Source organism: Cetorhinus maximus, chromosome 9 (assembly GCF_964194155.1).
Source record: "Cetorhinus maximus chromosome 9, sCetMax3.hap1.1, whole genome shotgun sequence".
Classification (NCBI taxonomy): domain Eukaryota; kingdom Metazoa; phylum Chordata; class Chondrichthyes; order Lamniformes; family Cetorhinidae; genus Cetorhinus; species Cetorhinus maximus.
In genome coordinates this window covers 133,463,448-133,481,251 of record NC_135887.1, presented here as the reverse complement: position 1 = coordinate 133,481,251, position 17,804 = coordinate 133,463,448, and the positions used below count along the sequence as shown (strand labels likewise).

General features: G+C 40.0%; 1 protein-coding gene across 1 annotated transcript in view; it reads right to left on the bottom strand.

Moving 5' to 3' along the window:
- lgr4 (leucine-rich repeat containing G protein-coupled receptor 4) overlaps positions 1–17,804 on the bottom strand; it is a 134,004-nt gene that overhangs the window by 47,374 nt on the left and 68,826 nt on the right. The window contains exon 4 of the mRNA XM_078549547.1: positions 13,550–13,621. Within this exon, the coding sequence (XP_078405673.1) occupies positions 13,550–13,621 (72 nt within the window). The remainder of the gene's footprint in view (positions 1–13,549; positions 13,622–17,804) is intronic.

Genomic DNA, 17,804 nt, shown 5'->3' with positions numbered 1-17,804 from the left:
CGAAAAAGTATATTAGAGAAGCGAAAAGGGATTATGAGAAAAGACTGGCAGCCAACATAAAGGGGAATCCCAAAGTCTTCTATAGGCATATAAATAGTAAAAGGGTGGTAAAAGGAGGAGTAGGGCCGATTAGGGGCCTAAAAAGGAATTTACACATGGACGAAGGGGCCATGGCTGAGGTATTAAATGATACTTTGCATCTGTCTTTACCAAGGAGGTAGATGCTACCCAGGCCTTGATGACAGACAAGGAAACTCTCACTAGAAGGGTTCAAAGTTGATATGGAGGAAGTGTTGAACACACTGTCGGTATTTAAAGTTGATAAGGCACCGGGACCGGACGAGATGCATCCAAGGATATTGAAGGAAGTGAGTGTAGAGATTGCAGGGATACTAGCCATAATTTCAGTCTTCCCCAGACTCAGGGGCAGTACCAGAGGACTGGAAAATTACTAATGTTGCGCGCTTGTTCAAAATAGATTGAAGGATAAGCCCAGCAATTACAGGCCAGTTAGTCTAACTTCAGTGGTGGGCAAGATTCTAGAAAGAATTATTCAGGATAGAATTAGTAGTCACATGGAAAAACATGGGTTGATAAGGAAGAGCCAGCATGGATTTCTGAAGGGGAAATCGTGTTTAACTAACTTGGAGTTTTTTGAAGAGGTAACAGAAAAAGTTGATGAGGGTAATGTTACTGATTTGGTGTACATAGACTTTCAAAAGGCATTTGATACAGTGCCACACAACAGACTTGAGAAAAGTTATTGCTCATGGAATAAAAGGACAGTAGCAACGTGGATACAAAAATTGGCAGAAAAATAAGCAGAGAGTAATGGTTAATGGGTATTTTTCGGGCTGGAGGAAGGTTTGTAGTGGAGCTCCCCAGGGGTTGGTATTGGGGCCCTTGCTTTTCTGATATATATTAATGATCTAGATCTTGGCGTCGGCAGGGGACAATTTCAAAGTTTGCAGATGATACGAAGCTTGGGAGTATTGTAAACTGAGGATGACAGTGCAGAACTTCAAAAAGACATAGACAAGTTGATGGAATGGGCAGATGAAGTTTAATGCAGAGAAATGTGAGGTGGTGCATTTTTGTAGGAAGAACATGGACAGACAATATAAAATAAGGGGTGAAATTTTGAAGGGGGTGTAGGAACAGAAAGACATGGGTGTATACGTGCATAGATCATTGAAGGTGGCAGGGTAGGTGGAGAGGGCAGTTAATAAAGCATATAGTGTCCTGAGCTTTATTAATAGGGGCATAGAGTATAAGAGCAAGGAGGTCATGCTGAATTTATATAAGACACTTGTTAGATCACAGATGGAGTATTGTGTACAGTTCTGGCCGCCACATTATAGGAAGGATGTGAACACATTGGAGAGAGTGCAGAAGAGGTTTACAAGAATAGTTCCAGAGATGAGAAACTTCAGTTACAAAGATAGATTGGAGAGGTTGGGACTGTTCTCCTTGGAGAGAAGGCGGCTAAGAGGAAATTTGGTAGAGATGTTCAAAATCATGAGGGGGCTGGACAGAGTAGATAGGGAGAAGCTGTTCCCGCTCGTAAAAGGATCAAGAACGAGAGGGCACAGACTTAAAGTGATTTGCAAAACAAGCAAATGTGACGTGAGAAAAAACATTTTCACATGCATGTTCGGGTCTCGAATGCACTGCCTGGAAGTGTGGTGGAGGCAGGTTCCATCAATGCATTCAAGAGGGCATTAGATGATTATTTGACTAGGAACAATGTGCAGGGGTGCAGGGAAAAGGCAGGGCAATGGCACTAGGTCATAATGCTCATTTGGAGAGCAGGTGCAGACACAATGGGCCAAACAGTCTCCTTCTGTGCCGTTAAAATTCTGTGATTTTCTACTAGCTAACAACTACTGCAAAAAATACATTAACCAGCCAACATATCATTTTACTGCTGTCACCCCACACCTGAATGTTAACTATTAAAGTCTCCATAAGGAAGCATTAAACCATGTGATAATTTAGTGCAAATAAATTAAGTTTTACCACTCCTCCCTTACCCCAATAGGAACAGATTACAAAAGGCTACTGTTTACCAGAGATTCATAGTTTCACATCACTATCAATATAATGAGTTGTACAGCCAGCAGTTACTATGCCTGCTGCACTTCACCAAAAATTGGACTGTGTGGCTGAATGCATGCACTAGGCTTGGGTCTCCAAGCAGCTACTTTTAACGTTGCAAGTTTGTGGCAGGAGGGATACTTCTCACAACATCTAAATGTTTCTATATCATTATTTGAAATTTCCCAGGCTGCCCAGTGGACCACCCACATCCTGCACTTGGCAGCAGCATTACTGCAGACCCCAAAAGTGTGAGACTGCCTACTACAGCCTCTCTCATATCTCTGCGTTTGAGTGTGCGGAGGCACAAGTTCATGTCATGAAAAATGGTAATGTAATGGAAATGTTTCCTATTCACTTGCCTAAATTAGAACTAGACAGCTGTGATCAATTAAAATCCTCACTATTGACAATTTCCTGTAGTAATTACAAGAACTGTTTGCCGGTGTAAGTTTCTAGAGTGCCATCAATCAATATTCTAGCCCAACAATCTTTGTAGTAACACATTTTTCTCCAAACAGTTAATCTATGCAACAGCTATTTTGTGCCTTTCTTTACAACAAATTCAATCTAAAGGTTGGTTCTAAACTATTGCAAACCCCATTGATTCTACCTGCCAATTTAGCACTTTGTATAATTTATGCTGTCAACTGGTTTATCAATAGGACACAAGTGTTATATTGACAACACTAATGGATAATATGAAAACATGCAGACATACATGTGGCTTAATTCGCAATCATAGGTCTGTTGCATGCCACAGATGGAGAGAGGGGAGAAGAAGACCAAATAGAAAGGATGAGGAAGTGGTGAGAAATCGTTCAATTGTTACTGCATTAGCTGTTTTCAAATTATATGGAGAAACATGGGCAAAGATAAGGCTGAAATTAAACAATCTCCTTGCTGGGGCTACTCAAACTGCTTCTGTAACTGTAGTCAACAGAAACATAATAAGACAAAAAAAATTTGCCATCTTTGGAAGAAATTCCCAACTTCAAGTTGCAGCTCAACAGCTTCCAGTAGGGCCATAGGTTCCCATATGCAGAAATGATAGTTGACATCTGGGAACAGACGTAACCATGCTGACCATATTTATAGACACACCTAAAACACACTAACCACTCAAACTTATACATAATTAAAAAAAGTTACTTCATACCCTGCTGTTATGAGCATGCAATATCAAAAACAGCTGATCAGTTCAAAACAGATCATTCTAAATTCCACCACTATCGCTAGGTGCACTTATATGAGTCCTACAGCTTTTCCCATGAATAAAAACTGAAATCTGGATGTTGGATACCATTTGTTGTAGAAAAGCCTACCTCAATACAACAAAATCTTTTGGGAACAAACAAGTATTTTTTGTTCTTTAAAACAACTTACATGCTTTGCAAATGCTGAATCAGATTGCATAACATATTGGCAGTTGGCAAGTGATGACTATAATTACTCAATACTGGCGAAGTTTGAGAACAAACTTATTTGCAGTGCTCAACTCCTTCCCTCCCTAGATTGCTGGCATAATGCACTTAGGTTATGTGGCTAAAAGCAGGTTGTCACTTGTGATCAGATTCAAAATTTAATCATCACCAGAGTCCTGGTACAAGCTGCAAATTAGAAATTGTGTGTGTTATGGAAGAAGGTCCAGTCAGACCAAAACAAATTCTACAAGATGCACTACAGGAATTCACCAAGGCTCCTTCAACAGCCCCTTCCAAACCCACAACCACTACCATCTAGAAGGACAAGGGCAGCAGATAGATGGGAACACCACCACCTAGAAGTTCTCTCCAAGTTACTCACCATCCCAACTCAGAAATATATCGCCGTTCTCTCACTGTCGCTGGGTCAAAATCCTGGAACTCCCTTCCTAACAGCACTGTGGGTGTACCCACACTACATGGACTGCAGCGATTCAAGAAGGCAGCTCACCACCACCTTCCCAAGGGAAACTAGAGATGGGCAATAAATTCTGGCCCAGCCAGCGAAGCCCACATACCATGAATGAATAAAAAAAAATTATATTAATGACCTATGCAGTAACAGATCTGAAAAATACTCTCCCTCATTTCACCTGGATTCATGGACTAATTTAGAAGGGGGCCGAGACTGATGAGTGTTCAACAGCACTGTACCGTCTGGGTCACCCAGTAGATTCAGCAGTTGTGCATTTCTATATCACCTTTTGTACCTCAGACTGCCTACAGAACTTCACAAGCACTTTTGAAGTACAGTCCCTATAGCAATGTTTGATATGCAACAATCAATTTGCACACAGCAAGGTTCCACAAACAGCAATATCAGGAAAGGGTAAGTAGGTTGGCCTACACTCACTGGAGTTTAGAAGAGTGAGAAGTGATCTTATTGAAGCATACAAGATTCTGATGGGGCTTGACAAGGTAGGTGCTGAAAAGATCCCCTTGTGGTGGAATCTAGAACCAGGGGGCAGTTTCAAAATGAGGAGTCTCCTATTTAAGGTGGAGATAAGGAGGAATTTCTTCTCAAAGCGTCGGTAACATTTGGAATTCACTACCCACAGAGCAGTGGAGGCTGGGTCATTGAATGTATTCAAGGTTGAGCTAAGACAGATTTTTGGAGTCAAAAGTTATGGGAGGCAGGTAGGAATGTGGAGTTAAAGCCACAATTAGATCAGCCACAACCTTAGTAAATAGTGAGGCAGGCTTGAGGGGCCAAATAGTCTAATCTTGGTCCTATTTCTTACGTTATGTTTAGCAATGAGATGATCAGATAATCTGTTTTAGTGTTGTTGGTTGAGGACTAAATGTTGGTCAGGACATCAGGGAAAAGACTGCCATGGGATTTTATACATCCACTTGAGGGGGCAGATATCTCATCCAAAAGGCAGTGTCTCTGATGGTGTAACACACTCCCCGTACAGCACTGTGTGTCAGCCTCAATTTTGTGATTAAGTCTCTGGAGTGGGACTTGAATTGTAACCTTTGGACTTATTCGTGCCACACAAGTGCCAGCCAATGACCATCTCCAGTAAGACAGAATCTAACCATATTCCCTTGATGTCCAACAGCATCACTATTGTTGAATCTTGCACCATCAACCTCCTAGCAGGGGGTGACATTCGCCAGAAACTGAACTAGACCAGGCATATAAATACTGTGGCTACAAGAACAGGCCAGAAATGGGGAATTCTGTGATTACTAATTCACCTCCTGACTCCGAAACCATGTCCACCATCAATAAGGCACAAGTCAGGAGGGTGATGGGATACTCTCCACTTGCCTGGATGAGTGCAGCCGCAACAGCACTCACACTCGACACCATTCAGGACAAAGCAGCCCGCTTGATTGGCACCACATCCATCACCTTAAACATTCACTCCCTCCATCACCGGCATACACGGGACTTAGGAGCCATTCGGCCCTTTGAGCCTGCAGTGTGCACCATATTCAAGATGCACTGCAGTGACTTGCCAATCCTCCTCTGACACATCTTCCAAACCTGTGACCTCTGGTGCCTAGAAGGACAAGGGCAGCAGGCAGGTGGGAACACCACCACATGCAAGTTCCCCTCCAAGCCACACGCAATCCTGATTTGGAGGCTGTTCCTTGACTGTTGCTAGGTCAAAATGCTGGAACTCCCTAATGGTGGATGTAACTGGACCAGATGGACTGCAGCAATTCAAGAATGCAGCTCACCTCCACCTTCTCAAGGGCAGTTAGGATGGACAACAAGTGATGGCATTGTCAGCAACGCTCACACCCCATAAAGGAATAAAAAAAAAAGAGAACTCGGGGTCAACTGCTAACACTGGTCTAAGGCTGACACATCTTGTAATAAGAATTAAAACCACAGTTTAATTCATTTGAACTCTGCAGAGGATTGGTAATCGGCCAAGTGTGATGGATGCATATTTGAATGCAATACTTTGGAGAATAATTGTACCCTTTATATTCTTGTACAAATAGTTCAAAGGTATAATGCCAAATTGTACAAATTGACCAATTTTGTGTTAAATTGGTATTAATTTGGTATTAAAAACCTGCTCTCTTATTTTACAATTGCCATTTCAATAAAAGTTGTTTGAAATGTATTTGCAGATTCCTGTGATATTACTCACTCATAGGTGATTAACAAGGACCATAGGCATCTCTCTCCATTGGAGAGAGAGAATTGGTTATACTTAGCTTGAGGGGCACTACTAACCCAAGGAAAAAGTGAGAGATTATATTAGTCAGGGCGGTAAAAGGGACACAGAGAGTACAGCAGCGGAGTAGTCAACAGCATGAGCTGGAGCAGGGGTAGAATGGGACGCAAAGCTAGAGTTGAAACTGGGATGAAGAAGGGTTTGGTTTCCTATCACCTAGCAATGGGAATCGGCAAAAAAATAGCTCCTAAGGTTTGAAACACAAATGTTGTGATCCCCGTAGAGACTGATAAAATTTAAAAAAAATTTCAATCCTTCAGAGAATTGCTGAAAGGATCACATGACAAGATCTCACATTTTTAGACCTTCACTGTAACACACAAACTTAAAGCAACATTGATTTAACACTATTTCAGTTAGCAACTTATACTCTAAACTACAGAAAGGATTCCCCCATTTAACATTTAAATCTCTCTCTATGGTTATACTTTATTCTGTCCTTTTAATAGACATTTCATTCTCCTGGAACCAGTCCAAAATGATTCTTAGCTCCTTTTTCCTTTTCCAGCCAGATAACTCCTAATCTCTGAACGGAGTTTCATGGTGTGGGTTACCCTGGAGATCCCTCTAACCAAAGTTAGGCAAATCTTCCAGCTTCGTTTAAACCCTCAAATCTCGTTCTCTTCAATCCAAGCACGAGCTCCCACCCGCATTTTGCGTGGTGAACCATAGAGACTTGCTGCCCCTCTCTCTCTCTCTGATTCTTGCAGACTGATCCTGTCTGAGGGGTTGAGTGATATTTTTAGGGAAACCTGTAACCCGATCCTACAATGGCATCCTATGGAATCTTCTGATCTCGAAGTCCATCCCCATGGCAACGTGAATCACATGGGCCTTGTATCCAAGAAATGCTCATTAACTATCCTCCAGAACCCCAAGATCCCCAACTTCATTCTATCTTAGAATTAATTAAACAGTTTGATATATAACTGTTTACACAGCCTGACATTCCTAAAGCTTTCCTGGGACTTGGAGACTAACAGTCTACCCACAACAAAAACAGAAAGTGCTGGAAAAACTCAGCAGGTCTGACAACAGCTGTGGAGAGAAAGACAGAGTTAACGTTTCGAGTCCATATGCTTCAGTTGAAGAAGAGTCATACGGGCTTGAAACGTTAACTCCGTCTTTCTCTCCACAGACGCTGTCAGGCCTGCTGAGTTCTTCCAGCACTTTTTGTTTTTGTTTCAGATTTCCAGCATCCGCAGTATTTTGCCTTTATAACGGTCTACCTACCATCAGCACAGCTGCTCTGGTCTTTATTTACACGTGTGAATATCTTTAATCTTGTCCCCAGTAAAACAACCTGCTGCCCGCCCTCCCCACAAACCTCCCGCCCTTTTAACAACCAAGCCTCCTAGGCTTGCTGTCAGCACAACTGAAAATAGGTCACATGACCACCTTCATTCCTCCACTTTACCCTAAATTAAAGACAGTCCCAAAACATAATCTTATAAAACCTTGCAGTTTTTTGGGTTTTATAAATAGGGGCATAAGCTACAAGAATAATAAGTAATGAGAAATTTGTATGAAACATAAATTAGGCTGAAGTTGACTGTTTACAATTTATTATTTCTTAATGAATAAATCTCAGGATCTAAGTCCTGAGGAAATACATATAATGAACCCACGTACACCATTCTTGGAGTGTAATAAAACATTAGTCACTAGGCTTCTAAATTAATTTTAGCAGAAAATGAGTTGCACATTTAAACTTGTGCACTCATGATAAAATTAGTGACACATTCAGACAGTCACCAAAAGAAGAATTTTCAAATCCCAAAGCTGTGAAGGAACATGCTAATATTTTAAAATGCTACATATATGTAATGACTTCAGGGGCAAAAAGATACATAATCTGTCTCTTTGGTTTAGTAGCTTAAATTACATAAAAAACCTTATTCTGATTATCATTCTATTCACAAACATGTGCAAAACATTTTTCCCAGAAAAACCTCGTTCAGAAATTTGTTTTAAACCTGAAGGAAACCGATCACTTTGAAATAAGCTACCTTGAAATAAATAATTGCTTCATTTAAATTTATAAATGGAATATATAGTGAACATTTCTTAACTTCAATCAGTAAGGGGCAGGCAAAGAGGCAGGCCACTATGCCGGAGGGAGGCAAAGACCGAGTGAGTAGAGCATTAGGCTCACTAGGCATTAGGGAATTCAGTGCACGGGGGGAAAGAAGTGTGGTATACATAGGAATTATTCTAGGTTAATTAAGAGTAATTAAATTAAGTTAACTAAATAGCATGAGTAACAATGGCAGGACAGGTGTTATGTTGCAGTTGTGGAATGTGTAAGCTTTTGGATGTCAAGGCGATCCATGGCAAACACATCTGCAGAAAAAGCGTGAGCAGCTAGAGGAATTCTGGATCAGGATTATTGATCTGGAAGCTGAACTGCAGACACTGCACAACACAAGGGAGAATGAAAAATACTTGGATACTTTGTTCTAGAAGACGGTCACGCCTCTTAGAATAGGATTGTCTGTTTTGGTCAGTTGGTCAGTGGTCAGAGGCAGGAGGATGTGACCATGTAAGAGACAGGTAAAGGGACCAAGCAGATAGTAGTGGAGGTGCCTCAGACTTTGCAATTGTCAAACAGGTTTGAGGTGCTCATAACCTGTGTGGATTGAAGCGAGGTCTGCAAGGTAGATGAGCAGGCTGGCCATAGCACAGGAAGCCGTTCAAGCGAGGGGAAGAAACAGGAATGTAGCGGTAGTAGGGGACTGTATAGTGAGGGGGATTGCCACTATTCTCTGTAGCAAAGAACAAGAGTTCAGGAGGCTGTGTTGCCTGCCCAGTGCTGTGATTTGGGATATCTGCTCAGGGCTGGAGAGGAACTTGCAGTTGGAAGGGGAGGATCCAGTCATTGTGGTCCATGTAGGTACCAATGACATAGGCTGGACAAGGAAAGAGGTTCTGCATAGTCAGCATGAAGAGCTATGTACCAAATTAAGAAGCAGAATATCAAAGGTAAGAACCTCTGCATTATTACCTAAGCCATGTGCAAATTGGCTTAGGGCAAGTAAGATTAGAGAGATGAATGCGTGGCTCAAAGACTGGTGTGGGAGAAGTGGGTTCCAGTTCGTGGGGCACTGGCATCAGTACTGGTAAAAAGTGGGGCCTATATCATTGGGACAGTCTACAGCTGAGCTGTGTTGGGATAAGTGTTCTTGTGAATCACAAAATTAGGGAAATAGAGAAGGCTTTAATCTAAACAAGGGAGGGGTGAGGGATCAAGCTTGGGTAGATGTAGCAAATCAAGGGGTAGATTCAAGGCAGGAGAGCAAATATGGGAAATGAGGGTCATAGAATGGCAGGACAGGACAAAGAGATAAAACCTATGAATGCACCACTAGTGAAGGTTAAATGTTACAAAGATAACAAAGACAAAGCTAAAGGCTCTGTAACTGAATGCGCATAGCATTCATAACAAGGTAAATGAATTGATACTGCACATTGAAGTAAATAGATATGATCTGGTAGCCATTACAGAGATGTGGCTACAGGATGACAAGGATTGGGTTCTGAATATTGAAGGGTATATGACATTCAAGAAGAATAGGAAACTAGGTAAAGGTGGAAGGGTAGCAAGGTTGATCAAGGATAGCATTGGTACAATAGTTAGAGATGATCTTGGTTCAGGAAAGCAGGATGTAGAATGGGCTTGCGTGGAGATGAGGAATAGTAGGGGAAAAGAATCGCTAGTGGGAATGGTCTACAGGCCCCCCAACAGTAACCACAATGTAAGACAAAGTATACAAGAAGAAATATTGGGTGCTTGTGATTAAGGGGCAGCAATAACTATGGGTGATTTCAATCTATATATAAACTGGAAAAATCAACTGACAGTAGTAGCCTGGACAAGGAATTCACAGAATGCTTTCAAGAAATTTTCTTAAAGCAGCACGGTCTGGAACCTACCAGAGAACAGGTTATATTAGACTTGGTATTATCTAATGTGACAGGATTAATTAATGACCTCAGAGTGAAGGCATCCCTAGGTAGCAGCGGCCATAATATGATTGAATTTTACATTCAGTTGGAAGGAGAGAAGAGTGTATCTAAGACTAGTATTTTAAATTTAAAAGAGGCAACGATGTGGGCATGAAAGCTGCACTAGTTGAAGTGAACTGAGATACCAGGCCAGGGGATAGGTCAACTGAGAAGCAGTGGCACACATTTAAGAGGATATTTCAAAATACTCAATAAGTATATCCCTGCTATAAAAAAATTCTAAGGGGAGGACCCACCACCCGTGGTTAACTAAAGAAGTTAAGGAAAGAATCAAACTCAAGGAAAAAGCATATAACTGCGTAAAGATGAGTGGCAGGTCAGATGACTGGTCAGAATATAAAGAATGGCAGAGCATGACTAAAAGGTTAATCAGGAGAAAGAAGTTACAGTATGAGAGGAAGCTAGCTAGAAATGTAAAAACTTGCAGCAAGTGTTTCTACAGGTGTTTAAAAAGATTAAACAAAGTGAGTGTTGGTCCTTTAGAGATTGACAGTGGGTAGTTAATGTTAGATAAGGAAATGGCAGATGAAATGAACAAATACTTGCTTCTGTCTTCACTATAGAGGATACAAAAAACATTCCAGTAATAGCTGTAAATCAAGCGGTGGAAGGGAGAGGGGAACTTGGTGAAATTACAATCACTAGGGAAATGCTACTCAGCAAACTGATGGAGCTGCGGGATGACTAATCTCCGAGTTCTGATGGACTTCATTAAAAGAGGTGACTAATGAGGTGGCAGATGGGTTGGTGTTAATTTGCCAAAATTCACCAGATTCTGGAAAGCTTCCATTAGACTGGTAAATAGCAAACATAATCCCTCTGTTGGAGGAGGAGGGAAGGGAGGCAGAAAACAGGAAACTACAGGCCAGTTAGCTTGACGTCTGTTGTGGGGAAGGTGTAAGAGTCAATCATTAAGAAGGTTATAGCTGCACACTTAGAGAAACTCAAAGTGATCGGGAAGAGATAGTATGGTTTTATGAAGAGTATGCATAAACGGGTCTTTTCCTGATTGGCAGGATGTGATGCAAGGATCTGTGCGGGGGCCTTAACTTTTCACAATTTACATCAATGACTCGATATGGGGAGTGAAGGTATGATAGCTAAATTTGCAGATGACACAAAGATAGGTAGGAAAGTATGTTCTGAAGAGGACATAAGGAGGTTGCAGACAGATATAGATAGGTTGTGTGGTCAAAAATCTGGCAGATGGAGTATAATGTGGGAAAATGTGAAGTTGTTCACTTTGGCAGGAAGAATAAAAAGGCAAAGTATTACTTAAATGGATAATGGCTGCAGAATTCTGAGGTGCAGAGGGATCTGGGTGTTCTAGTACATAAGTTGCAAGAAATTAGTATGCAGGTACAGCAAGGAATGAGGAAGGCTAATGGAATGCTATCCTTTATTACAAGAGGAATTGAACTTAAAAGTAAGGATGTTATGCTTCAGTTATATGGGACATTGTTGAGACCACATCTTGAATATTGTGTGCAGTTTTGGTCTCCTTATTTAAAGGAGGATTATAAATACATTGGAGGCAGTTCAGAGGAGGTTTGCTAGATTGATACCTGGAATGAACGGGTTGTCTTATGAGAGAAGGTTTGACAGGCTGGGCTTGTTTCCACCGGAGTTTAGAAGGGTGAGGGGTGACTTGATTTGGGTATAAAGATCCTGACTGGTATTGACAAGGTGGACGTGGAAAGGATGCTTCCTCTTGTAAATGAGTCCAGAACTAGGGGGCAGTGTTTTAAAATTAGGGGGTCACCCTTTTAGGACAGAGATGAGGAGAATTTTTTTTTGAGGGTTGTACAACATTGGAACTCTGCCTCAGAAGGCAGTGGAAGTGGGGTTATTGAATATTTTTAAGGTAGAAGTAGATTGGTTCCCTTGCCTAACAAGAATCTAAGGTTATCAGGGGTAGATGGGAATATGGAATTCGAAAGACAAACAGATCAGCCATCATTTATTGAATGACAGAGCAGGCTTAAGGGGCCAAATGGCCTACTTCTGCTCCTATTTCGTGTGTTCAATAGAAAAACCAAATTAGCATTTGCTTTAATGTACAATAAAATGCGCAAGTCACTGCAATGTCAAATCCTCAATTTATGTTTAAAAACTGACTTTTCACATCAAGAAAATATCCTAGGGTTACCACAATGGCTCACTGTATAAATGTACAACATGGCTTAGTACACGAGTACATTTACTATAACTGCACTGAGCAGTTCAGTCCATGGTCTATCATTAGCTGTGGGCCACATGTTCTTACATAGAAAGTACCGCAGAGAAACTGTCCATCAGTTCAACTGGTCCATGTCCACACAAGTGTCCTCTCATGCCTCTTCTTTTGACCCAAATCAAAATGATTCATGGCTTTTCTACATTTTTAGATGTCTGTGGCACTAAACATCTAAGTGTCAAATACAATTTGGTCAAATTTTGGTGAACTAAAAGTCACCTCAACATTGGTGCCATAATTGGACCAGCAATTCAATTACTGCATGTATTGAATGGAGTTACTGCATTTACACTGCTGGCCAAGTTGTGCATGTAGGTATGAACACAATTCAACTTTTACACAACAATATCTGTAATAAACAATTTTTGTAACCTTTTAAACGACACAAGCTACTCATAGCATTTTTCTACATTGCAGATATACTTATTTCTCTAATATTTGGCAAGTTTACTTAACAAAAAGTATGTTCCAATACCTTCCTTTATTTTTGTACCTATCAAGTATCAGAAAAAGGTCGAACTGCAAACAAGTTTTTTGTGTACTACATGCTAATGACATTATCTGGCTTCTTTACAAGTGATCCACAATTCAAGAGATTTACTTAGGGTAGCTGTGGCTTGTACCCCCAAAAGTACGAGGTTAGCAGTACTGTAGCATGCAAGTATGTAGGTTAATTCCTGTGAATAACAGTCTGCACTCTATGTGGTACCTATTCATGAATTTTAATGGACAAAATTATAAGAATCAAGTCTACATAAAAGTAAATAAAAGCAGCCTTTTGTACTGATTTAAAACTTCATAAATTAACACAAGAAAATAAACAAAATGGACATGACCTACCCCTCAATCTGAAAGAAATACATTGTAAGTCATTACAGAATCTATTGTCAGTGCCAAATTATATAGCTCTTTGAACAACATGAAAGAATTATTCTGGAATCACTTCAAGAGTGTTTCAGTTGGTGAGGAAAATAGCTAAAATGGAGCTGCAACGTAATACTTACAGTGACTGTAGTGTAGACAGTCCTTTTAGGGCTTCACTTGGTACAGTTTTCAACTGGTTGTTCTGAAGCATTCTGGAAAAGGAAAAAGGTCAACAACTCAGAATTTTTCGACATAGCTTTACAGTGATTTCAATGCACCCAAATATAACAACCACAAAACATCTCAAAACAAAACCCTCCTTTACTGATATACATCAATAAGCAATTATACACTGATTGCTTGCAGCTATTATACTAAAGAAAATTATAATCTGGCTCAAAGTTGGCAACACAATAGCCTAACACAATGCAATGAATACTGATGAAGGACATCGAAGACCAAAATTGCAAGAAAATCACATTTCATTAAAATAACAATTTATAATAACAAGCTATGGATCTACACATTTCTCCAATTCTACTTTATAATACTCAGCATCAGGAATATAGAATCTTGGAGGTCATTCAGTCTATTGTGCCTGTGCCAGCTCACCTTTAAGTATTTATTTAATTCTGTTTTGAAAGTTATTGTAGAATCTGTTTCTACCATTCTTTTAGGCAGTGCATTACAGATAACGTGCTATGTAATAAAATTTCTCATCTCACCTGTTTCTCTAGCCAATTATCTCAAGTCATGTCTTCTGGTTATTGACCCTTCTGCCACTGAAAACATTATTCACTCCATCAAAACCCCTCATGTTTTTGGACACCTCTACTGAATTACCTTTTAGCCTCTCTAAGCTTCTCTAGTCTCAAAGTTAAAGTCCCACATCCCTGGTACCATTCTAGCAAATCTCCTCTGCACTTGACATCCTTCCTAAAGTACAATACCCAGAACTGAACACAATACTTTAGATGGGGCCTAACTAGTGAGCACACTCTGCTCCATTTATAAGATCAAATCCTTTTTTAAAAAAAAAACAGGCTTCTCAACTTGTCAGTCACTTACAACACTAGATAAACTCCCAGGTGTCTCTCTATTCCTTTAAAATTGTAGCGCTTAGTTTATTTTGCATCTTTGCTACTAAAATGCCTCTCACTGTCTGCAGTAAATTGCAATTACCATTTGTCTGTCTATTTCAACAGCTTGTTTATGCCCTTCTCACTGATGATTAAATTTCTGAGTTTTATGTCATCTGCAAATTTTGAAATTATGCCCTGTCTGCCCATGTCCAGATCAGTAATATGTATCAAAAAGAGTAGCAGTTTAATATTGAATTCCAGCAGCTACGAACATGTACTTTCCTCCAGTCTGAGCCAAAAAAACAGCCGCTCACCACTACTTTCTGCTCTCTCAGTCAATTTCAAACACACACTGCCACTGTACTTTTAACCCCAAAAGGGCTCCAATTTAGCTAGCAAGTCTATTCTGTGGTACTTCTGTAAAAAATCTTTCGGAAAAGTTCATATACACATCGACCCATAACCTTCATCAAACCCCTGTTACTTCAAAGAATATACAGAAAATCGAATATACAATTTTGTTTTTAAAAACTGGTCACATTATGACAGCTGCAAATAATATCAGAGTTTAAAAGGATCATAATGCTATTTTAATACTTTCAAAACTCATTACCAAAATTTTGAGCCTTTAATTAATCTGGATTGGATTTAATTTTTCACATAAGGTCATTGATAAAACTTGATATGGATCAGAAGCCAATCTACCTACATCCTGATCTACCAAAGGAGTTCAGCTTGGTAACAAATTGTGTCCTTGTATCTTTCCCTCTGTATGTATTCCTCAGGTGACAATGCAGTATACTCATCTTCACATATGCACTAATCAAAATGAATATAAAATTAACAACCATTTGTAGCGATGCAGATGATTAAATGGTAAAATAATGCACCATTGCTTGGTCTGCCTAAACTCCAAGAGACAGCCACTTGAAAAATCGCCCTGTCCCAGCATCAGGGCTTGTGGGTTTCCAAGCTGCATTTCCTCAGGGAGGTGGGATTAGGGCCTGAGAACAAAAATTCAGCCTGTTTTATATGGTCAAGGTCTGAGGGAAAGACCAAGACACTCAGTTCAAATACAAAAGCATTTTGGTGATTTTGTGTGTGTGTGTGTGTGTGTGTGTGTATTTGATTAGCAACTTTTTTTTTTGAATTGAACAAATGTTTAAGTTTTATCGGTCATGGCCAAATTCTGAAAAGTAATCTGAACCTATGTATCTGGCTAAAATGAGAGCACATTGAACCCCAAGAGAGACAAAACACCCAAGTCTTTGCAAGAATTAGCAACAAACGCTCAGGTAAAAGTTGTTAAAAAAATCTAACCACTGTAAAGCTCCATTTTTGCTTCCTGTTCACTTATCCGTTTACCATTCAATAGGGGTGGGGGGGGGGGGAGTTTTTACCTTCACCATGCTTAATTCTACAGTCCCTCCAAATCTCAGTAACCTCCTGCAGCTCTACAATCTTCTGAAATCTCTTTGCTCCTCCATTGCCCACCCCGGATATTCCTTGTTCCACTAATGTCACCAGTGTCTTCAGTTATCTAGGCCCAAAGCTCTGGGATTCCCTCCTTAAACCTCTCCACCCTCTCATCCTTTAAGATGCTCTTCAAAATCTCCCTTTTGACAAGCTTTTGATCATCTCTCCTTTAGGGAGAGACAGTGACATAGTGGTAATGTCACTGGACTAGTAGCCCAGAGGCCCAGGCTAATGCTCTGGGGTCCTGGATTCAAATTCCACCATGGAAACTGGTGGAATTTAAATTAAATAAATGGCCTGGCAAACCTCTCAGTTCAAGGCCAATTAGGGATGGGCCACAAATGCCCACATCCCATTAAAATAATAAAAGAATGTGGCTCAGTATTAAATTTTGTTTCAAAATTGCTGCTGTGAAACACCTTGGAACATTTTACCACACTAAAGGTGCTATATAAATGCAAGTAGTTCTCTGAAACTGAAGGTGATCATGTGCTATAAGCAGTAGCCAATATACAGTAATGAGTTTTCTATTTGATCCACAGGCTCATATAACACCTTTAAGAACCTCAGGAGTGCCCGAAGCAATTCACAGTCAATAGTGGTCAACAAAAGGTGTGGCTGGGTCAAAGAGAGTGGAGGATCATCAACAGGAGGGCTATAGGGCACGGAACAGAATAAAAATATCTGGAGTAAAAACAAAAAAGCATAAAATTCTTGATCCTCTCAACATTTTCTACATGCTGGCTACATAAATTCACTAATGCTGCACAAAAAATAGAAGTATTTAAATACTAATTATGCAGAGAAGCCTTTAATAAATTCAATGTAAAGAAAATTAATAGCTTGGCAACAAACGTTCCTTTGACTGATTGTGAAAGCTTAAAAAACGATGAAAGTGTGAAATACCCCAACAAATACCTCACGCTGAATTGTTTTAACTTGAAAACAAAAACAGAATTACCTGGAAAAACTCAGCAGGTCTGGCAGCATCGGTGGAGAAGAAATCAGTTAACGTTTCGAGTCTTCATGACCCTTCGGCGCCGAAGGGTCATGAAGACTCGAAACGTTAACTGATTTCTTCTCCACCGATGCTGCCAGACCTGCTGAGTTTTTCCAGGTAACTCTGTTTTTGTTTTGGATTTCCAGCATCCGCAGTAGCTTTTAGCTTTTTGTTTTAACTTGAACACTGCTTTACATAAACTTCAAAAGACGAAAAGCAAACCAAATTAAACTGATAGAGCAAAGCTAATATAATTCGCATTTGGCACTGAGTTTTTTTCTCCAAATAATCCAATATATTTCACAATCCAAAATATAATTATGACACACATCTGACATTTAAGAATTCTTATTGAGATTTGATAGTATATCAGTACAGAAATTCAATACCACTGTGGTTCTGTCCCCAAAAAGCTAAAAACTACCTAGTGGCATGTGATGCAATTCAAAATTAAGTTAATCAAAGCTATTCATCCCTTCTCTTTTCCCAAACTATGCTGGGACACCAGTTACACAAGTTCCAGCAGCTCTCTGGCCCTCGTCCAAGTGTCCATTCTTCCCACGGAATCCCAGACACTGAGTGTTGGCAGTTTATTCGACCACAGTGGATATCATCGCTAAGCCCAATCAATATTGCTCTTGCCTATCATCTACACTCACTTTCCAGCAGATAACAATCAATGCTCTTTAATTTAAAAATTACTTTTAAAAGGTATTTAAAAGTGGTGATACAGTTCTGATTACTAGACGGTATTTAATATTTATTTCCGTGAAACAATATTCATCAAGCAATCTGAATCCAAAAATATTTTGACTATCAAAAAAAAAGCTCTGGCTT